Source organism: Bos mutus, chromosome 10 (genome assembly GCF_027580195.1).
Source record: "Bos mutus isolate GX-2022 chromosome 10, NWIPB_WYAK_1.1, whole genome shotgun sequence".
NCBI lineage: Eukaryota > Metazoa > Chordata > Mammalia > Artiodactyla > Bovidae > Bos > Bos mutus.
The window spans coordinates 7,494,329-7,513,381 of record NC_091626.1 but is presented as its reverse complement, the minus strand read 5'-3'; the positions used below and the strand labels follow the sequence as shown (position 1 = coordinate 7,513,381).

Here is a 19,053-nt window from a genome sequence, read left to right as displayed (position 1 = left end):
CAAGAGCAACTCTTCCTTAAGTTTCAACCTCTGACATTGGTTTCTTTCTTCACTAGGAAAGAACTGCAGACTATCCACAATGCTCATAACCCAGGAATCCGAACATACTCTCAATGATATAACCTTAAATTTTCCTAAGAAAAAAAAAAAAAAAAAAAAAAAAAAGACACAGAAAGTTTTGTAATTAACTACCAAAGCTTTTGGTAGAAATTGTACTTTTCTTTTTCCCTTCCAGTTCCATTCTCTGTGCCCCAAAAAACTCACCTTTATGGGCTATATCACCCAGGTTCCCTTGACCTTGGGGTGCAGGTTAAAATCAGGAGCAATGGGAGGCACCAACAGACATCAAGGTATGAGGAGACAATGTCTGTTTATCTGTCCTGCCAACCTGCTTTGGGCCTGGGGTGTAACAGCTTTCCTTAACCGCTAGTCCCTGGGGCTCTTCACCAGCTCTTGGTTCCCTTAACCCTGACTGTGCGTGCGTGCTAAGTCGCTTCAGTGGTGTTTGCCTCTGTGTGACCCTATGGACTGTAGCCCCCCAGGCTCTTCTGTCCATGGACTTCTCCAGGGGATTTTTCCAACCCAGGGGTTGAGCCCACGTCCCTTACGTCTCCTGCACTGGCAGGCAGGTTCTTTATCACTGCTGTCACCTGGGAAGCCCCTTAACCCTGGCCCACACCTCTGCAAATCGTCTCTTCATTAATGGCTTCCCTGGTGGCTGAGTGGTAAGGAATCTGCCTGCCAATGCACGAGACGTGGGTTTGATGGACAGTGGAGTCTGGTGGGCCACAGTCCTCGGGGTCACAAAGAGTCTGAGGTGACTTCCTGACTAAACAACAAACAACAGCTAAATCCTTAGACTGGCCTTCCTGCCAGGCTCTAAAGACACAATAAAATTTTATTCCAAACAGATATCAAGCAAACCTTCAGGTTTATTAATAGAGGTTATATACATTTAAAAAAAAGAACATAAAAACAGTGATGTAATATTTTATAAGTACATACTGATAATACAGTAATGGGTCTTATTAAGTCAGATTTTAAGTCAGTATTTCAATATAAACAATGAATAAACAGTGACAGCATATTTTCACTAAATTAGATAAAATGAATATAGTAACCAAATTAATAAAAACAATGTTAACTTTTACTTACAATACATACTTTTATGTAAATTATTCAATGGCATTTGGAAACAGTTTGCTCTTTTAAATTGTAAGCACTTGTCTTACAGCTTTCTGTTTGTTTAAAATGCCAATGTTTTTTCATAAGGAAAAAAGATATATATCAACATTATTTTTAATTATTTTGCTAAATACATGAGGATATTCTGTACTTGATACTCATCATAGGGTTAAAAATGCTTTTAAAGTCATTTCATTAACTCTTAATAAAAGTGAATGGAAAAAATGGAGAATATTTTCCTAGATTTCAAAGTCAATTCCATTTCTTCTGCCATTTCTAATCTGACATAATTAATGCTTTTTAAAAAATCTGATTTGAGTATGTACTGAACAAAACATTGGTAAATAGTGTCCAATTAAGTCAGACTGAAGGACTTACTTTTTCTCCTTAGTTGATGTTTTATTTTTTCAATCTTTTATGTATAACTTTGCTTTCATGTTGATACATAGACTGATGATTATATTATATACAGAATTTATAATTATCTTGCTTGAATAACACTGTAATAAAACATTTCATATTCTGTTACTGAAGGACTTATTTTTAAAAACATGCTTCCTGTAATATATGATGTTTTCATCTCAAGTTATAACCACAGGAAGCAGTAACCCAAATGTTCAAAGTTCTTCACCCGCCAGGCTCGATTATGTGGCACTTCCTGGTGGCATCTGGCTAAACCACTTCTTTACATATTGATGCATTTCTTGTCCACACCATATGTTGGTCCACTTTGTTATTCTCCAGAGTAGGTTTCAGACTGACTCAACTCTGTCTGCCCAGCACCCATGCATGCCTAGAGCACACGATGACTGTCCATGCTTGTCTGTGGCTGGTTCCAGCTGACAGTGACCCTTGCAGCCTAACTGCTGCAAGCAGACATGCCTTCTTTCTCCACTCTTAAAATAGGCAGAGAAGTCTTCTATGTTCATTATCTCTTGGGATGGCACATCCTACTCCAACTTCTAATAAACATGATAAGCTCATGGCCAATCCTTGGGGGAATCCCAGCAGAGGATAGCAAACACGTGGCTCTGTCTTGTATCTACTGCCTGGAGTCTTTCATCTGGGGGAGGGGGGCAAGTCGCTTTGAAAGCCAGCCTCAGGTCACTGGTGGGACTTCTGCTCATTCTCAGTTTACACACGTGGCGTGTAAAGCAGCAAAAATGCTACCCACATCATCTGTTTTCATCCGCTTTAATAATTTTAAGAATTCAAACATTGATATATTTAACAAGAAAAACAAAAGAACTTTCTGTACACACAGCTAGTACTAAGTCTCATCCCCCAACAATTTAAACATTGCTGTTGAACAATTTAAAAATACATTTATTTGCAAAAGCTGTGCGAGTCCAAAGTGTAGAATCCCTCACTCCTCATGGGCTTCTTCAGATGTTCCGAGTTAAACTCCAACCTAAACTTTGCATGTTAAATCAGAAAATCAGAGTTTATTTCCATAGTCTCTGGTGAAAAAAGAGAGGGTTTCCAAGTGCCTATTCTATACTGTACTGCAAATGATATAAGTCCATGTGTATAAATTCACACATACACACATATATCTATAATCAGCATGTAAATATATAAAAACAGAGATGCTTAGTTCTTGTGGTAACTCTGGCAATACTCTCTTGGAATGTTTTCTATTCCTGTTACTTTTGTCTGTAACTAACAAATATACAAGCTCTCCTAGGGAGCCACATAAATCACAAGTTTGTTGTTTTGGATGGTAAAGGAAACACTTCTGTCAGGGATGAAGTTGACTCCTCAGGTGATTTGCTTTTTTAACATTTTCTTTTTAACTCACTGTCAGTCCCTTTTCCTAAGTTAAGAGCTTTTTGTATAGACTGCTACTCAGGTTACTAGAGCAGGTGTCCATTTTACTTGGCATCAGCTGACCGCTGCTGTTACAGCTGCCGGGATCTGAACTTTCTTTGCAGTGTAAGATAGCAGAGAGGTGCCTCTGGCACTCCGAGGAAGCATAGTAGTATATCAAGGGGTCGATGCAACAGCTTATGCTGCTGACGCAGACACACAGGAGGTAGGCAAAGTAGGCGGCCTCTGTCATGGGATCAGAGCTTGAAAGGAACGCGTAGTGGAGAAGCAGAAGGATGTTTGTGGGTCCAAAGCAAAGGATGAAGATGCAGAAGACAGCCGCGGACAGGAGCAAAGCCCGGGACTTCTTGTTCTGGTTGGCAACCGTGGAAGAGCTGAGGCATCGGATGATGGACACGTAACAGACGGTGGAAAGGGTCAGCGGCACGAAGAAGAAGACGGCGGAGAAGGCGGAGAAGTAGTACGAGTAGTAGCCTTCCAGCAGCGTCTGGTTGAGCACGTCGTGGCAGGCGGTGATGTTGAGCCCCGGCACCTGGGTGGCCTGCTCCTGCAGGAGCAGGGGCGCCACCCCCGCGATGGCCATGGCCCAGATGGCCAGGCAGATGAAGGAAGCGCGCCCCAGGGTCCGCCAGGAGAGGGACTGGATGGGGTACACCACGGCCAGGAAGCGGTCGACGCTGATGGCCGTCATGAGCATGATGGAGGCGTACATGTTCCCGTAGAAGGCCGCCGTGACGAAGCGGCACATGGCAGACCCGAACCTCCAGTCGCTTCCGGAGAAGTAGTAGCTGATCTTGAACGGAAGCACACACACGAAGAGTACGTCTGCCGCGGCCAGGTGCAGCATGTACACCACGGCCGGCTTCTTGACCTTCATCTTCAAGACGAACACCACGACGGCCATGATGTTCAGAGGAAGGCTGACGAGGAACACGCCCGTGTAGACTGAGGGGATAAAGACAGTCAGCCAGGCGCTGGTCAGATATCCTGAGGCGGATTTGGAGATAAACCCAGGGGGTGACTTTTGAGGCGGGCTGCTTCTGTTGCCTGAGCTTAATCTGTCTTCTGTGAATTCACCTTCACTCGAGTCCTCGTCCTCTGGCAGTGGGATTTGTTCATATCCGTCATTGGAATTCCTGAGAAAGAAAGACCGAGGACCCACAGTACCGTTTGTTGGGTCTGTCCCTGAAAAGTAAAAAAATTTTTAAAGGAATTAAGAAGGCAAAAGAGACAAGGAGAGAGTACACTTGACTTTGGCTTTTTGTTTTCTTCCTGGGAGAGTTGGTGGTAAAGAGCATGTGACACTCAATGGATGACAGACTCTATCTGTGTGTGTGTCTCTGTGTGTGCGCTCCATTGCATCTGACTCTGTGCGACCCCACGGGCTGTAGCCCGCCAGGCTCCTCTGTCCCTGGGGATTTCCCAGGCAAGTATAATGGAGTGGGTTGCCATTTCCTTCTCTAGGGGATCTTCCGGACCCAGGGATCGAACCTGAGTCTCCTGCACTGGCAGGTGGGTTCATTACCACTGAGCCACCAGGGAAGCCCAGACTTCATCAGGGAATTAGCTAACTCAAGATAGTGTACCACATTTTGTTCTGGCACAAGCAAACGCTTTTCAAGCTCTGCTCCTCAGAGGGATGAGGTGAACCACAGACTTTCAGAGATCTCTGCTGCAGATATCAGGACAGGCTGAGTACAGGCTGATGTAAAAGAAAAAAGTCATGACTTCTTTTCTATGTGAGCCACTGTCTATATAAACAAATTACCCCAGGCTACATGACTTCTCTTTCCTCCATAGGCCTGCAGGTATACATTTTTTCCCCCCATTTGGTTTGTGGCTACCCCTTGAAATCCATTCTCCCTCATGGAAAAATCAACACAGAAAGTTGAGGGAACATCTTAAAGCTTATGGAGCTAGAGGTGACTTTGAACAAGACTGCTGCTGCTGCTGCTGCTGCTGCTGCTGCTAAGTCGCTTCAGTCGTGTCCAACTCTGGGCGACCCCATAGACGGCAGCCCACCAGGATCTCTCATCCCTGGGATTCTCCAGGCAAGAACATTGGAGTGGGTTGCCAGTTCCTTCTCCAGTGCATGAAAGTGAAAAGTGAAAGTGAAGTCGCTTAGTCGTGTCCGCCTCTTAGCCACCTCATGGACTGCAGCCCACCAGGCTCCTCCGTCCATGGCATTTTCCAGGCAAGAGTACTGGAGTGGGGTTGCCATTGCCTTCTCCTTGAGCAAGACTGAGGGGACCCAGTTTCCATGACAATTATCCGGGTGATAGAAGCTCTCCTTTACTAGCTTCGGCTTGTTTACACAGTAGAATGTCCCTAATCTCTCATCATCTTTGGGTCCAAGCCGCAGTCCCTCAGGTTACTGTCTAATGAAACCGCAAGGCACCTACCACTTGAGTCATCTTCCCTGTCTCCCTCCTCAGTGGGTCAGTGGAGCAGCACCAGTTCTAGGTCAGTGCCTCCCTCAGCTCAGTTCCAAAATGCCACACGCATCCAGGCAGATGCCAGGCCAGCCAGGCTCTTTTGAGTGTCAACTAGAAATTACCATAAAGGCTCTGCTGCAAACATCCTTCCTTTATCACCCTCCTCCACCAAAAACCTCCAGTGGAAATGTTCATCACAGAAATGCAGCATTCAGCTGCTGGACTCCACCAGCATTGGCTTCCCGGGAGCCGCACTGTCATTCTGTCACTGAGGGGACTTGGACAGAGAGCTTCTGTTGGGCTTTGAGGAGCTGAAGAGTGGGGACAGAAACCCCAGGGGAAAAGGATGAGGCTTCCATCCCTGGGGGCGATTACCACAAAGGCTGGACATATGTCACTCAGAACTGAGGTCAGGGGATTGAGAACTGGCTGGAAATGAGATAAGTACAGTGAAATTTCCAGCTTTCAGTTTTATTTTTCAGTACTGGAACGTTCCTGCAAACAAAAACTTACACAGAAAAGCATGATGCAGTAAAAGAGAATGCTGCTTCTGGAAGGTCCTTACCAGACCCAACTATCCCCTAAACAAAAATTACAGACTCTGGATTCCTTTCCTCCTCCGAATCAGTGATCTGAAGCTATGTAGGTTCACAGTCGTGTTGGGGAGGGGAGGGATGGGTCTTGAAAGAAAAGATGGCAACCAGTGGGTTTCTGGCTTTCAGTGGCTTTTAGCTTGAGAGGAGGCCAAAGTCAGTGCCATGAAAGATGGCTGAAACTCAGATAGAAACCTCATAGTCTCTGTGGCCTGAAGAACTGGAAGACAATGTTCAGGGCAACCACAGTCACTGGAAACTGAGGAAAGAATCCCAGAAAAGAGCAAGTCGGAGAGGCATGGAGAGCCGCAGAGTCCAGTGTAAGTTCTGCCCCAGGTTTGGGGCACACTCGGGAGAAATGAAGCTGCTCTGCTAGACTTAAAAGAATGGAAGTGCTGTTTGAGCTTTTTTGCTCAAGAGGAAACATCTGCAGTTTGAGTTCAACCAAATTAGCTGCCTGCTAAAGCAAAAACAGCAACACTCTTTAGAGAAATAAGACAAAATCTTGAGTGTTTACAGTAGGATAATATTCAGCATACAGTTAAAAATCATTCGCTATAAAGAGAATCAGCAAAGTGTGACCCAGTCTCAAGAGAAAGGGATAGTCAATGGAAACCAATCCCAAGATGACTCAGGTGCTACAACTTGCAGATAAGGATTTTAAAGAGTGTGCTGCAACGATGCTTTAATGAGGAAAGAGAAAGATTTCATTGAAATGAATGAAGAAATAGAAAATAGCAATGAAACCAACCAACGGGACTTCTAGAACTACAAAATAAAACACAATAAATTGGCATCTATTTCCAAAATGAAGAGCAAACCTAGAGTGGCACCAACTGATCCACAGTAGAGCAGGGCCTGGTACCGAAAGCTTGAGGTCAGATGACCGTAGCAAGAGCACGAACGGGTCCCCTGAGGATAAAGTCTCGATCTGTCCCACGGGAAGAACAAAAATCTGCAGTGATGAGCCTGAGTGTACATAGATATCGAGGTTGTTCCCCAAGGGTGGGAAATAGTTCCTATTTAATCTCCAAGTCTCTCTAGTACCCTGGCCCACAGGTAGGAGGTGTGGTCCTTAAATTGGCTTTTACTTATAGATTTACATTCTAATGCTGGCTCTACCCGATGGCTCAGCGGTAAAGAATTCACCTGCAATAGAGAAGACGCAGGTTCGATACCGGAGTCAGAAAGATCCCCTGGAGTAGGAAACAAGAACCAACTCCAGTATTCTTGCTTGGGAAATCCTATGGACAGAGGAGCCTGGAGGGCTACAGTCCGTGGGGTTGCAAAAGAGTCCGAACAACAAACAACAGCTGCCTCTACCAGGAGTCACTTAACTCCTCTGAACTCAGTCTCAGGATCACTGAAACGGGAAGATTCAATACCTGCTGGCAGCTTGGAGCATCACACATGAAATGAGGATATATGTTCACTTTGTAAACTTCAAAAATTAACCAGTGTGAGAAATTATTATCCTTCCCCATCACTTCAATGTAGTTTGTTTCTTGCTCTCAATTGTTTTGAGAGCAAAAAATTAAAAAAGCAAAGAAATTAAGATGGAATCTGTGTTCCTCTTCCCTCCCTCAACATATAACTGTGTTTAGTTTTTCTGTGTGACGAGGGACATGGAGAGGCTGTAAGGTACAGAGCCCCAGCATTCAGAGCCGTAAATCAAATTTCAAATTCACAACCCTTCCCTCAAGGATCACTTCCCTCCTCTTGTGATGCATCTAATTCACTCTGTGTGTATTGATCAGGTCACGTGGGATCCAGACCCTGGTTCAACGGGCCCCGTGGGAGGGAAGTGAGGCTACCCTCGAAGTCATGAATGTGTGGGAGGTGGAAGAAAAGAAATGAATGAGTTCTGGCACTTCAGGACCACAAAGATATGTGTCTTTAAAAATGCTGACCCACAGGAACCTTAAAATAACATAACTTTCTGCTGCAGAAAGTCCTCGGGGGGCTTGGCCGGATTGAGGACTCGTCATGTCACGTATAGAGGGGAGACAAGCACATGCATGCCTGTGTGCAAGCTACATGAGCATCAGGCCGTGACCCAGAGGAGTGACACCCTGGAAATCTACGAACACTCACAACTCAACTCTTAGATGCTGTCACTTGGCCTGAACATAAAACTGTCATTAGGCTTTGCGCTGTAGCTAGTCTTGGTTGGCCAAAAATTTCGTTCGGCTTTTTCTCTCGTAGCTTACGGAAAAACCCGAATGAACTTTATGGCCAACCCAACACTTTGGGAATCAGTATTTGTTTTCAAAAATTTCTTCTCTGGCTCGGCCTTCTTGGGCAGTATGTCGAACATGACATTTTTATAGGCTGGAGCCCAGGAAGAATGCATAATCCCGTGAATAGATATCATTGCCTAAGGTGTCACCTTTTCTTGCCACCACAGGTTTTGATATTTTGGCCTTTATGGGATTACAGGATGTCAGTAAATTTTGTTTATTTAACTGTATACCAGCATCAAAGAAAGAATAAAACCAATTCCAGGTGACTAGATAAATCCAACTAGCTTGTGCCTTGGGCTGAAATTTGAGTTTGGGAATCTTGCTTTTACTTTAGTCCTAGGTCAAGGAGAAAGTGCCTGTCAGTGGATCGAAAACTCCTGTAACATCTGTGTTTTTATTGGTAAGTTATGGCTTAAAAAAAAAAAAAAAAACCTAGGTCAGGTCCTAAAATTGATCCTCATATTTGTTGTAAAAGTTTCACTTAATTCAGGTTTCCTGAAATGGCTCTAGAGTAATTTTGATTGTTGAACATAGACTATTGCTAATGAGTTTGAATGTGGACTCTCTAACTCTGGAGACTTAGAAATTATAAGTCAGGCATGGCACTTTTTCTGACTTTGACGAGATCTGGCCTAGAAGCAGAGTGGTGCCCAGATGTTCTCTCAAGGTCCCTCATGATCCTGGGATTTATACCATGTCAGCCTCCCAGAATATGCCAGCTTCAGTTCTGACTCAGAGCTTTGGCCCAGAGGGCTCACCCTTGGTGGGTTAAGAAACCAGAAATCCCAGGACCTTGCCTACATTCAGAGAGAAGGACAGCTGTCCCCTGCACTTCCCCACCAGTGACTCAACACTACAGGCTAAAGGGCAATCAAGAAGGGGGTGATGGAAGAATGATGGAAACATACTAACTCCAAGCAGAAAACAACATGAGTGGGATACTCGACGGTCTCAGATGGAATCACGCATCATGAAAAGAAGTGCTCCTTAAAGAAACTGCTGGTGCCAGATCTGGGGGAGGAAGTGCACAAGACGACCCCTGAATGTCTTCAAAGAACATTAGGGTCAGGTCAGAAAGACTCTGAAGTCAGTCCAAGGGCCCTTCCCAGTGGCCAAAGATCATTAAGAGAATAATGACAGAAATGCATGGAAATGTGGGAGAACGTCATATTTGTTAAGATCTATTAGAAAAGGCAGAGGAACCAGAGATCAAATTGCCAACATCTGTTGGATGATCGAAAAAGCAAAAGAGTTCCAGAAAAATGTCTACTTCTGTTTTATTGACTATGCCAGAGCTTTTGACTGTGTAGATCACAAAAAAATGTGGAAAATTCTGAAAGAGATGGGAATACCAGACCACCTGACCTACCTCTTAAGAAACCTATCTGCAGGTCAGGAAGCAACAGTTAGAACTGGACATGGAACAACAGACTGGTTCCAAATAGGAAAAGGTGTATGTCAAGGCTGTATATTGTCACCCTGCTTATTTAACTTATATGCAGAGTACATCATGAGAAATGCTGGACTCAATGAAGCAGAAACTGGAATCAAGATTGCCGGGAGAAATAGCAATAATCTCAGATATGCAGATGACACCACCCTTATGGCAGAAAGAGAAGAACTAAAGAGCCTCTTGAAAGTGAAAGAGGAGAGTGAAAAAGTTGGCTTAAAGCTCAACATTCAGAAAACTAAGATCATGGCATCTGGTCCCATCACTTCATGGCAAATAGATGGAGAAACAATGGAAAGAGTGTCAGACTTTATTTTGGGGGGCTCCAAAATCACTGCAGATGGTGACTGCAGCCATGAAATTAAAAGATGCTTGCTCCTTGGAAAAAAGTTATGACCAAACTAGACAGCGTATTAAAAAGCAGAGACATTACTTTGCCAACAAAGGTCCATCTAGTCAAAGTTATGGTTTTTCTAGTAGTCATGTATGGATGAGAGAGTTGGACTATAAGGAAAGCTGAGCACCGAAGAATTGATGCTTTTGAACTGTGGTGCTGGAGAAGACTCTTCAGAGACAGAAAGGAGATCCAACCAGTGGATACTAAAGGAAATCAGTCCTGAATATTCATTGGAAGGACTGATGCTGAAGCTGAAACTCCAATACTCTGGCCACCTGATGCCAAGAGCTGACTCACTGGAAAAGACCCTGATGCTGGGAAAGATTGAGGGCGGGAGGATAAGGGGACAACAGAAAATGAGATGGTTGGATGGCATCACCAACTCAATGGACATGGGTTTGAGTAAGCTCTGGGAGTTGGTGATGGACGGGGAGGCCTGGTGTGCTGCAGACCACGGGGTCGCAAAGAGTCAGGCATGACTGAGTGACTGAACTGATGAGTTCATAATTATACTTCAAGGAAAATAAAACCTTTTTGGGTCACTTTTGGAGGAAACGAGGGGACCCAGTATGAAAATTGGTAAATAAAGGCCAGATTCAGCATTTATCTTGCCTTTTCTATATTGAAAATATTTTGGGGAAGCCAAATAGTCAATGAAGGAAACTTCTAGTTTATAAAATAATCCCAGCTTATAAACACAGAAACAATGACAGATTTAGAAATGCATCTTGAAGTGCTTAATGAAATAAGATTTAGTCCAATGATCATTAGTCTCTTAAAAAAAAAAAAGGTTGAGGTGTAAGGATAGGTGATAGGAACTCTGATAACTGGGTCACTTGAGCACACCCGAGTCCACTGTGCAACCTTAAGTTCTCAAAAAAGAGAGACAGGACTTCCCTGGCGGCCCGGGGGCTAGGATCTGCGCTCTCAGCGCAGGGACCTGGGTTCAATCTCTGGACAAGGCACTAGATCCCATATGCTACAACTGAGACTGGTGTAGCCAAACAAATTAAAAACAAACAGGTGATGTAACAGGTGTGCACACACCACCACTAGGTCAGGCAGTCTTGGAGAAAAGCCAAATAAATCAGGCTAAATCTCCAAATGGACCACATTACAGAAAATGCACAGGAGAGAAGGGCATGTTGAACAGCCCTGCTGGATAGACCCAGTATGTAACAGGAAAGTCTAGAAGAGAGATGACCCAGTTTCTCTGACACAGAGCCTTGAAAAAAGAGGAGAGGGAAAACCATTACAGGTTAAGAGAGACTTAAGGGTACGTCAACCTAATGCAACAGCGGACCTCATTTGACCCCAATTCAAATAAACCAACCGAAAAAGCATTTATGAGACAATCAGCGAAATGTGAACACTGACCATTCGAATAGTTCACAATAATAAGAAACTGTTGTTCAGTCTTCTTAGGTGTTATAACGTCACTGTGGTTACATGAAGTATATATAGTGATATATTTACACATGAAAAGATACCGTGTGTCTGGGATTTGCTTTAAAATTGTCCATTTGGAGAGGAGGAAAGTGAGGATACAAATAAAGCATATAGGGGGTAATTGTACTGCCCACATTAGGTATCTTTGAAAATTTCCATAATGAAAAGTGAGAAATAAAAGAAGAAAAACATTTTATGCACATTACTAGCCACCAAAAACTAAAGACAACAGTTTTTGCTTTCATTTCTGTTTTGTCTTAGTTTTGAAGGGGAAAAGGTGCTTGAATGTTTGTGTGAACACAGCTTTACACTGAGAGAATTCATGCTACACCAGCCCTTCCAAGGCGTTTCTGGAATATGGAGGGTGTGGGTATGAAGAAGACATTTGTTGAGCAGTTACTTTGTGCTCGATATTTCACTTACCTACCTCATGTAACCCCAGTATTTTTATGAGATAAGCGTGACAGAGCCTATTTTACAGACAACAAGGATGTGCAGAGGCTAAGTGACTGATCCAACGCCCCACAGATAGAAAGTGGGGCAGCCGGGGACTGAGCCACATCTGCCTGGTTCTGAAGCTCCTGCTCTTTGAACACCACTTACCCTGTCTCTTCAAGGAAGCTGTGAATTCAGGACCTGCTCCTGAAAGAGTACGCTTTTCTTCTCTAGCATTTCACCAAACAATCTGCCCACCCTTCGGAACTATATACAGCAGGTGGGACACAGCCATGTGAGTGTGTGAGTTCAGCTGATGATGGGCACAGGTGCTGCTTGGGAATCACAAGTCCTGCTGACCTTGGCGACACACCAACCACATGCCAACAACCCAGCCTTCACAGACAGGACAGATGTAGTAAGAGTCGGTCAAGGACAAAACAGAGAAAGAGATGTTTAGAATACTGTTTCAGATGAGGCAGAAGCAAGTGAGCAAGTAAATGAACAAAAATCTCTGCTGAGGACAAGAATCAGAGAATAAGATAAGCCCTGACTGCAGACTGAAGATGAGACGGCCCCTGCCTGCGGTGGCCCCTGCCCCTCCCACCCTCTGGAGCAGGCTGGGAGCATCCCAAAGCAAACCTGGGGGAAGCCAGGGGCGTAGGGGTTACAGGAAGCAAGGCCAACCAGAAAATGTAAACACCAGAGTACCCAACACCACTGCAGGCACTAAAACGTGTGTGGGGGCCCCTCCTGAAGGCCAGGGCCCAACTCAACTCGTGGGGTCAGAAGACTAGCAGGGTCTCTGGGAAGGACTCTGATCCTGGCTCTCCCCATTCCTCCAGGCCCGTTCTCCACCCAGAGGGACAGGCGTGGGGATACCACTGTCTACAAGACGCCGAGCTGACAGGAAAACTAATTTACAGTAAAGGATGTTCACCATCGCCGATTTCCCCAGAACCAAATGTTTCCACACCCCCACCCCCAACCCCACCCAAGTCCTACTGCAGCTTGTAAACCTGAACTCAAAGAAGCTACGTTCTAGAGATGATAGAAACGGTCATAAACAGCACTTCCTGGAAAGCAGAACTCTTCTTGTAAGGCCACATAAGCCTCAGTTCTGCTGACAGAACTGGCCTGCTGTGCCAGTGTTGAGATGATGGTAGGGACCTGACGCTGCTTATGAAATCAATGCACAGAACTATAACAAGCTTTTAAAATCACGTAGAAAATGAACGCATAGCACGTGGTAAAGGTGAGTACTGGTTGGGAAAACTTTTGTTAACTGTACACCATGACTGTCCCCGGGCATTTACTGAACATACAGGCAGCAACCCTGTCACCATGTAAAGCATATTCCTTAGAGTCCTTACTGCTGGTTAGCAAAAAAGAAAATACCAGAAAACACTCCTTTATAATACATAATACCTGACACTTTTAATCCACTACAGACTTGAAGTGTAAATAGATGAGATTAGATTAGGTCCTTTCCTGAAGTTCAATATTTGTTTTGAAGTGCAAATTTCAGATTATTCCTGTTATTTCCAAAAGCAGGCTCTTTTGAAAGCAAATAAAGGCCTGTAATGGCCTGGTAAGTGGCAAAACATCATTGGATGCCTTGGGATGGAGAAAAAGGAGGCATCACTTCATGGGTTTTTCCAAGCACCATCCCAAGGTAAGGGCTTCCCTGGTGGCTCAGCCAGTAAAGAATCTGCCTGCAATGAGAAAGACCTGGGTTTGATCCCTGGATTGGGAAGTTCTCCTGGAGAAGGAAATGGCAACCCACTCCAGTTTTCTTGCCTGGAGAATCCTCATGGACAGCAGAGCTGGCGGGCCACGGTCCGTGGGATCACAAAGAGTTGGACACAACTGAGCGACTAAGTACGCACACATCCCAAGGTCAATGTGGGAGAGGCTGTCTGGGGGAAGCTCAGTCTAGACAGAGAACTGTGTATTCTGACAGTTTTGGGCATAAGCATGAGGAGGTGAATGGCAGAATGAAATAAACCACAAAGTAGGGAAACAAACAGAAAATTCTCAATGTCGAAAGTGTGAGTCCTGGATACTGTCATCCTAGTCAAAAATAAACCCAGGCTGGGGTTCCTGATGATCCTTCTGGGGTTCTGTGAGTATCCCACAGTAAAGGGGATGCAGTCCCCCAGACACAAAAGGCTGCATGATATGATTCCATTCATGTGCGGAAATACGCAGAAGTGGTGAACCCAGAGCAAATCAGCCCTGCCAAGAGCTGGAGGTAGGGGATGGGGCCGAGCGCGTGATGGTGACCTGATTTCTTTTCGAACTAGATAGAGGTGGTAGGTGGAGAAGGCGATGGCACCCCACTCCAGTACTGTTGCCTGGGAAATCCCATGGATGGAGGAGCCTGGTAGGCTGCAGTCCATGGGGTCGCTAAGAGTCGGGCACGACTGAGCGACTTCACTTTCACTTTTCACTTTCATGCATTGGAGGAGGAAATGGCAACCCACTCCAATGTTCTTGCCTGGAGGATCCCAGGGACGGCAGAGCCTGGTGGGCTGCTGTCTATGGGGTCACACAGAGTCGGACATGACTGGAACACCTTAGCAGCAGCAGCAGCAGCAGAGGCGGTAGGTGTACCACACTGTAAATGCGCTAAATGCCACTAACTGTAAACTTAAAAATGGTTAATTTTATGCTATGTAGATTCTACCTCAATTGTGTTTAATTATTTTTATATCCATAGAGTTAATTTTGATATTAATGTTATCCCCCAGTTTGGTCCTCTTCATTTCTTCCAGTGGCTTCCAACGGTCTTGCAGCGTCAGTCCCTAACTCTAATATATCTTCATTCCGTGCCCCTCCTCTGCACTGCGTGTGTCAAAGAAAGGCTGCATTTCTGCGTCATATGCTCAATCGCACAATCTTATATTGTGTAATGCAATTATTTAAAAATTCTTTTCACTCATTTCAAGGTAATCTTTTTATACAGTTTTGAAAGGTTACTTTCCATTTAAAATTATTACAAAATATTGGCTACATTCCCTGTGTTGAACAATATTGACCTCAACTTTGGAAGCAGAGGAAGACAAGAAGGAAGGGAGGAGGGAGAAGGGGAAGGAGGAAGAGAAGGAAAGAAGGGAGGAAGGGTGAGTTTCAAGGGAAAAGAAGGATGTGTGTCCAGAGAGAGTGAGACGAGAGAAGCGCAGGGTCCTGGGGACTCCAGGGTCTCAGCGGAACTCCAACTCAGGCTCAGCTGAGTCCGTCTGCTGCAGTGACAGGACAGGAGTGAGCTGCCCGAGAGAGGAGAGAAGGGGCAGCAAGGGCACAGGGAAACGATGGCCGGAAGCAGGCTGGCAAAGGAGCAAACTCAGAGCTGATGAGGAGCTGCGAGTCAGGGCTGACAGCATGCTCGTCTGTTTAGACATAAAAGGTAGAGAAATGCTGAGCTGGAAAGAAGGGAGGGTAGAGACACGCTGAACTGAAAAGAAGGAGGCAGGGCTGGAAGGGCAACCATTAGAGATGACGTGAGAGGATTCCTGAGGAGGGGCCAGAACGCCCCAGTACCTGTCCTCACACGAAGGAAGCGTGGGCCAACCGCAGGACGTGTCCTATGAACACAGTGCCCCGGTCACTAAGGAGCGAATGAACGGGAAAAAGGACGGGAAGGAGGAAGTTTTAAGTGATTGAGATGCTGGGGTAGAAAACGACTTGCTGATTCATAAGAAATTTGACTTTCAGAGGTTTCTGCTTGACTACAAGCAGCTTCACTGTCTCGTTTCGTGTCATTTGTTGGGCGGAAGATGACAGCCTCTCAGTAACGGCCAATTAACCTGCACATTCATGACGGAGGTCTAGTCACAGACTGCCTTATCATCCGCTTCAGAGAGTAAAGGCAGGGTACCACAATCGATGCATCTACGCTTACTAAGCACCTGTGTGTGCTAGACCTGGGCTCCCCAGCCAGAGGGGCACAGACTCTGCCTTCCGGGATCCTGGGAAGCACTGCAGGATTATTTCTCTGCTGTCAGAGGGGCTGGGGGCTCTGGATGGCTTCCTCTTCATAGTGGACAGTAGAGAAAGCCTGCACTTGGCGGAAAAGGCCTGTGGTCCAATCTGTTTCACTTGTAACTGCACTTGTGACTTAACCATTTGGGAGCCTCAGTTTTTACCTGTAGAATGGGGATGCCATCTGCTCAAATGGTGGATACAGAATAAGTAAAATACTGTCTGTAATGTGTCTAGGCAGGGTGTTGGCTGTAGTAGGTTCTTGACATAAAGTAGCTGTTTTTAATTAAATGTGAACAAGTAGGGTGTGGGAAGGGCATTCTGGCCAGAGGAATGGCCTGGGGACAGAGCCAGAGAAAGCACAGCTCCGGGAGGTGGAACTACAGGGCGGGGGCTGGGCGAAGTACAGTTAACGTAATAGATTATGTAATAGGGGAGGCTCAGTAATAAGGGAGGCTGGGGACCCATCCTGCATGGGAACAGGCACCTTCTCTATACTAAGGAACTGAGCTTGACTTTGTGGGCAGGAAGCCAGTACATGGACTCTCCCATCCGACCCCCTCTGCCACAGTCACCATCAGCGCTTCTGGCACCTTTTACTCTCCAGACCTTTATAGAATCGACGGACCTCACCTCTAGGACACTGACACGCTTTGATGAGAGAGTCTCACTTATACTGCTTGGACAAAGGAAGGTAAACTGGTTAATGAACCCAGGAATTTCTCAAGTATCTGCTGAGTGAACATCTGTTCTAGATGCCAAAGGGATAAACGGAAGTTTATAATCTTTGCTGGGGGATGACGGACCCACAAAGTGGAAAAGCCACTTTGCAGGAAAAGCCTAAACGAGTAGGGACAAGTCTGAGAGTGCTTTGAGAAAGCTCAAACTGGTGGGCAAGGCTTGTCCTGGAAGGGTTTCCTATGACTGGGGTCTCTTGACTCCTTCCATCGGATACAGGTGGTTAAGACAGGCATTGTTTAGAATTGCAGGCGCACAGTGATCATAAAAAGCAGACCTATTTTTGGTTGATTTTATGGGGCTTAAAACTCTCCAAAGACAAGGTCCCACCTATTTCTTGCATCCAGGATCCCCTCCTCCTTTTGGAATTTAGGTACACTGTCTCTGAGACTTAGTTTCAGAATTGGCAAAAGGGGATAAACATGAGAGGGGGTGAAATGAGACAACGTGTAGTGAAACGCCTCTGGGCCCAGGGTTAAACACAATACAACACTTAACAAGAGTGCCTTTTCTTTCTCATCCTCTTTTCTTCTCTCCCTCATAAAGTGGTCCCAGAATCCGGGGTAGATGAATTGGCCAATGTTCTTCAGCTCTATCTATAGTAGTGTCTTAGCATGCACCATTCAGGTCGATGTGTGTAACAAGCGTGGGGAACAGCAGTCTGAACTTCACCCCCTAACCAGAGGCCAAAACCTTCCTAGGGAACCCACTGCGAAGAAAGGTGACACCATGGACACGATATCTGTATAAACACCTCACCACCCAAACCTCAAACACAAATTTGTGTTAAGAGCACATCCCAGAATAAATCTGTAAAGTGATATCTGACATCAGTGTCACCATACACAATTTTTCAGGAGTTCTCTGCTTTCCCAAACATTGCAAGAGATAATGTGAGAAGCTGCTGCAAAACTTTTGGGCTCCTGTGTGGGCTTCTCAGTGTTCTCAAAAGCATCACCTCCAAACTCACCCTGAGCAAAGATGGCGAGCAGAGAAACCAGTTTCTGTGTGTTTCTGTCACCTCTCCATCTCCAACTGCCTGTATTCCTTCCAAGTTGCGAAAACAATACAGAATACACAGTGTTTCACAGATAAGGAAAACAGCTAGCATTTGTTACTACTCGGAATAAAAGAAGCGGTCAGAAAGCTTACACAGTTGTATCGCTATAAAGAAATAACAGCATTTCCCCCATCCCTTTCTATCTAGGCTCTTTCCAGGCAACAACTTTTCTGCCCCGTTTTTTTTTTTTTTTTAAGGGGGAGAAGTTGGAAAATGCATTTATTTGCTCAGGCAGCCAGATACTTTAAAATACACGCAGCGCACAGTAATACATGTATTCTAGGTGAGAAACCTCCGTCTCCCAGCAGATCAGAAACTGAAATGGTTTCATCCCACAGGGGCTGAGGGAGCCGTTTGTGAGGAGCTGGATTGTTGCCTCAACTCGCTTGGAAGACTGGGTCCTAGGAAACAAGCAAACAAAGCCCGCCGACCACCGCCTCGTGGCGATCTAGCTATCACTCGGTATCCCGCACCAAGACCACCACACAAGGCCTGTCTGTGCCCGGCGGGGCGGCAGGTCCTGATTCTCCACTGAACGGGCCACGGGACCAAGCTTTTCTCTACACCCCTTTCCTCGCCTTCAAAATGTGCAAGAAAAGCCGTTTGAACAAAACAAAACTTCAGCGGGAGCGGTTCTCCACCACCTCTTGGGGGAAAACAAACAAACAAACAAAAACCCGGACCGGCTATTGGTGGAGCAACGTGAAACCCCTTTCTTTTCGGGGTGGTCCTGGGAGAAACAGGCCCCGCAGTGGCAACAAATGCAACGAGGTCCCTCGGCTTCCCCAAGACAGCCCGAGCCCTCCTCGTCCACCTCCCACACCCTGCATGCTCCAGAAGTCGGTGCAGAGAGGTCCGGGCCGAGCCCGCAGCGGGCTCCCAGAGAAGGGGCGGTCAGGGGCACCCCGGGGTCCCGCGGAGGCCCGGGGCTGCAGGACCGGACGGGAGGGGAGTTCGGGGCCCACGCTCACCTGGTCTGGGGCCTCGGGTGCGGGCCGACACCAGGGGGCTGCACAGACCGAGCCCCGCGGCCCAGAGCAGCAGCCACCGCGGCCCCATTGTCCCGGGGCTCCGCGCGCTCGGCGGGGCCGGGGCGGCGCGGCTCGGGGAGGCTGGCCCGCCGCCCGGACGCTCGGGCAGCACGCGGGGAGTCTAGAGGGCGGCCGCACGGGCAGACAGACCGCTCGCCTCTGGGCAGGATGAGGCGGTTCGGCGCGTCTGGCGGCGCCGGTTGGGGAATAGGTCCCCGGGGGC

General features: G+C 46.2%; 1 protein-coding gene across 1 annotated transcript; it reads right to left on the bottom strand.

The window, feature by feature from the left end:
• Window positions 1-914: 914 nt before the first annotated feature.
• F2R (coagulation factor II thrombin receptor) lies at window positions 915-19,053 on the bottom strand. Its single transcript, XM_014476481.2, has 2 exons — window positions 18,771-19,053; window positions 915-4,200 (listed from the first exon to the last, which is right to left on the bottom strand). Exons 1-2 carry the CDS (start codon window positions 18,856-18,858, stop codon window positions 3,002-3,004), a joined length of 1,287 nt encoding a protein of 428 aa, XP_014331967.2. The 5' UTR covers window positions 18,859-19,053; the 3' UTR covers window positions 915-3,001.

Bases quoted from the DNA above. Each gene is read 5' to 3' on its own strand.
- F2R (XM_014476481.2), bottom strand. From the start codon at position 18,858: ATGGGGCCGCGGTGGCTGCTGCTCTGGGCCGCGGGGCTCGGTCTGTGC. The intron at 4,201-18,770 runs GTGAGCGTGGGC...TTTACTTTTCAG, and splicing joins CACCCGAGGCCCCAGACCAG to GGACAGACCCAACAAACGGT.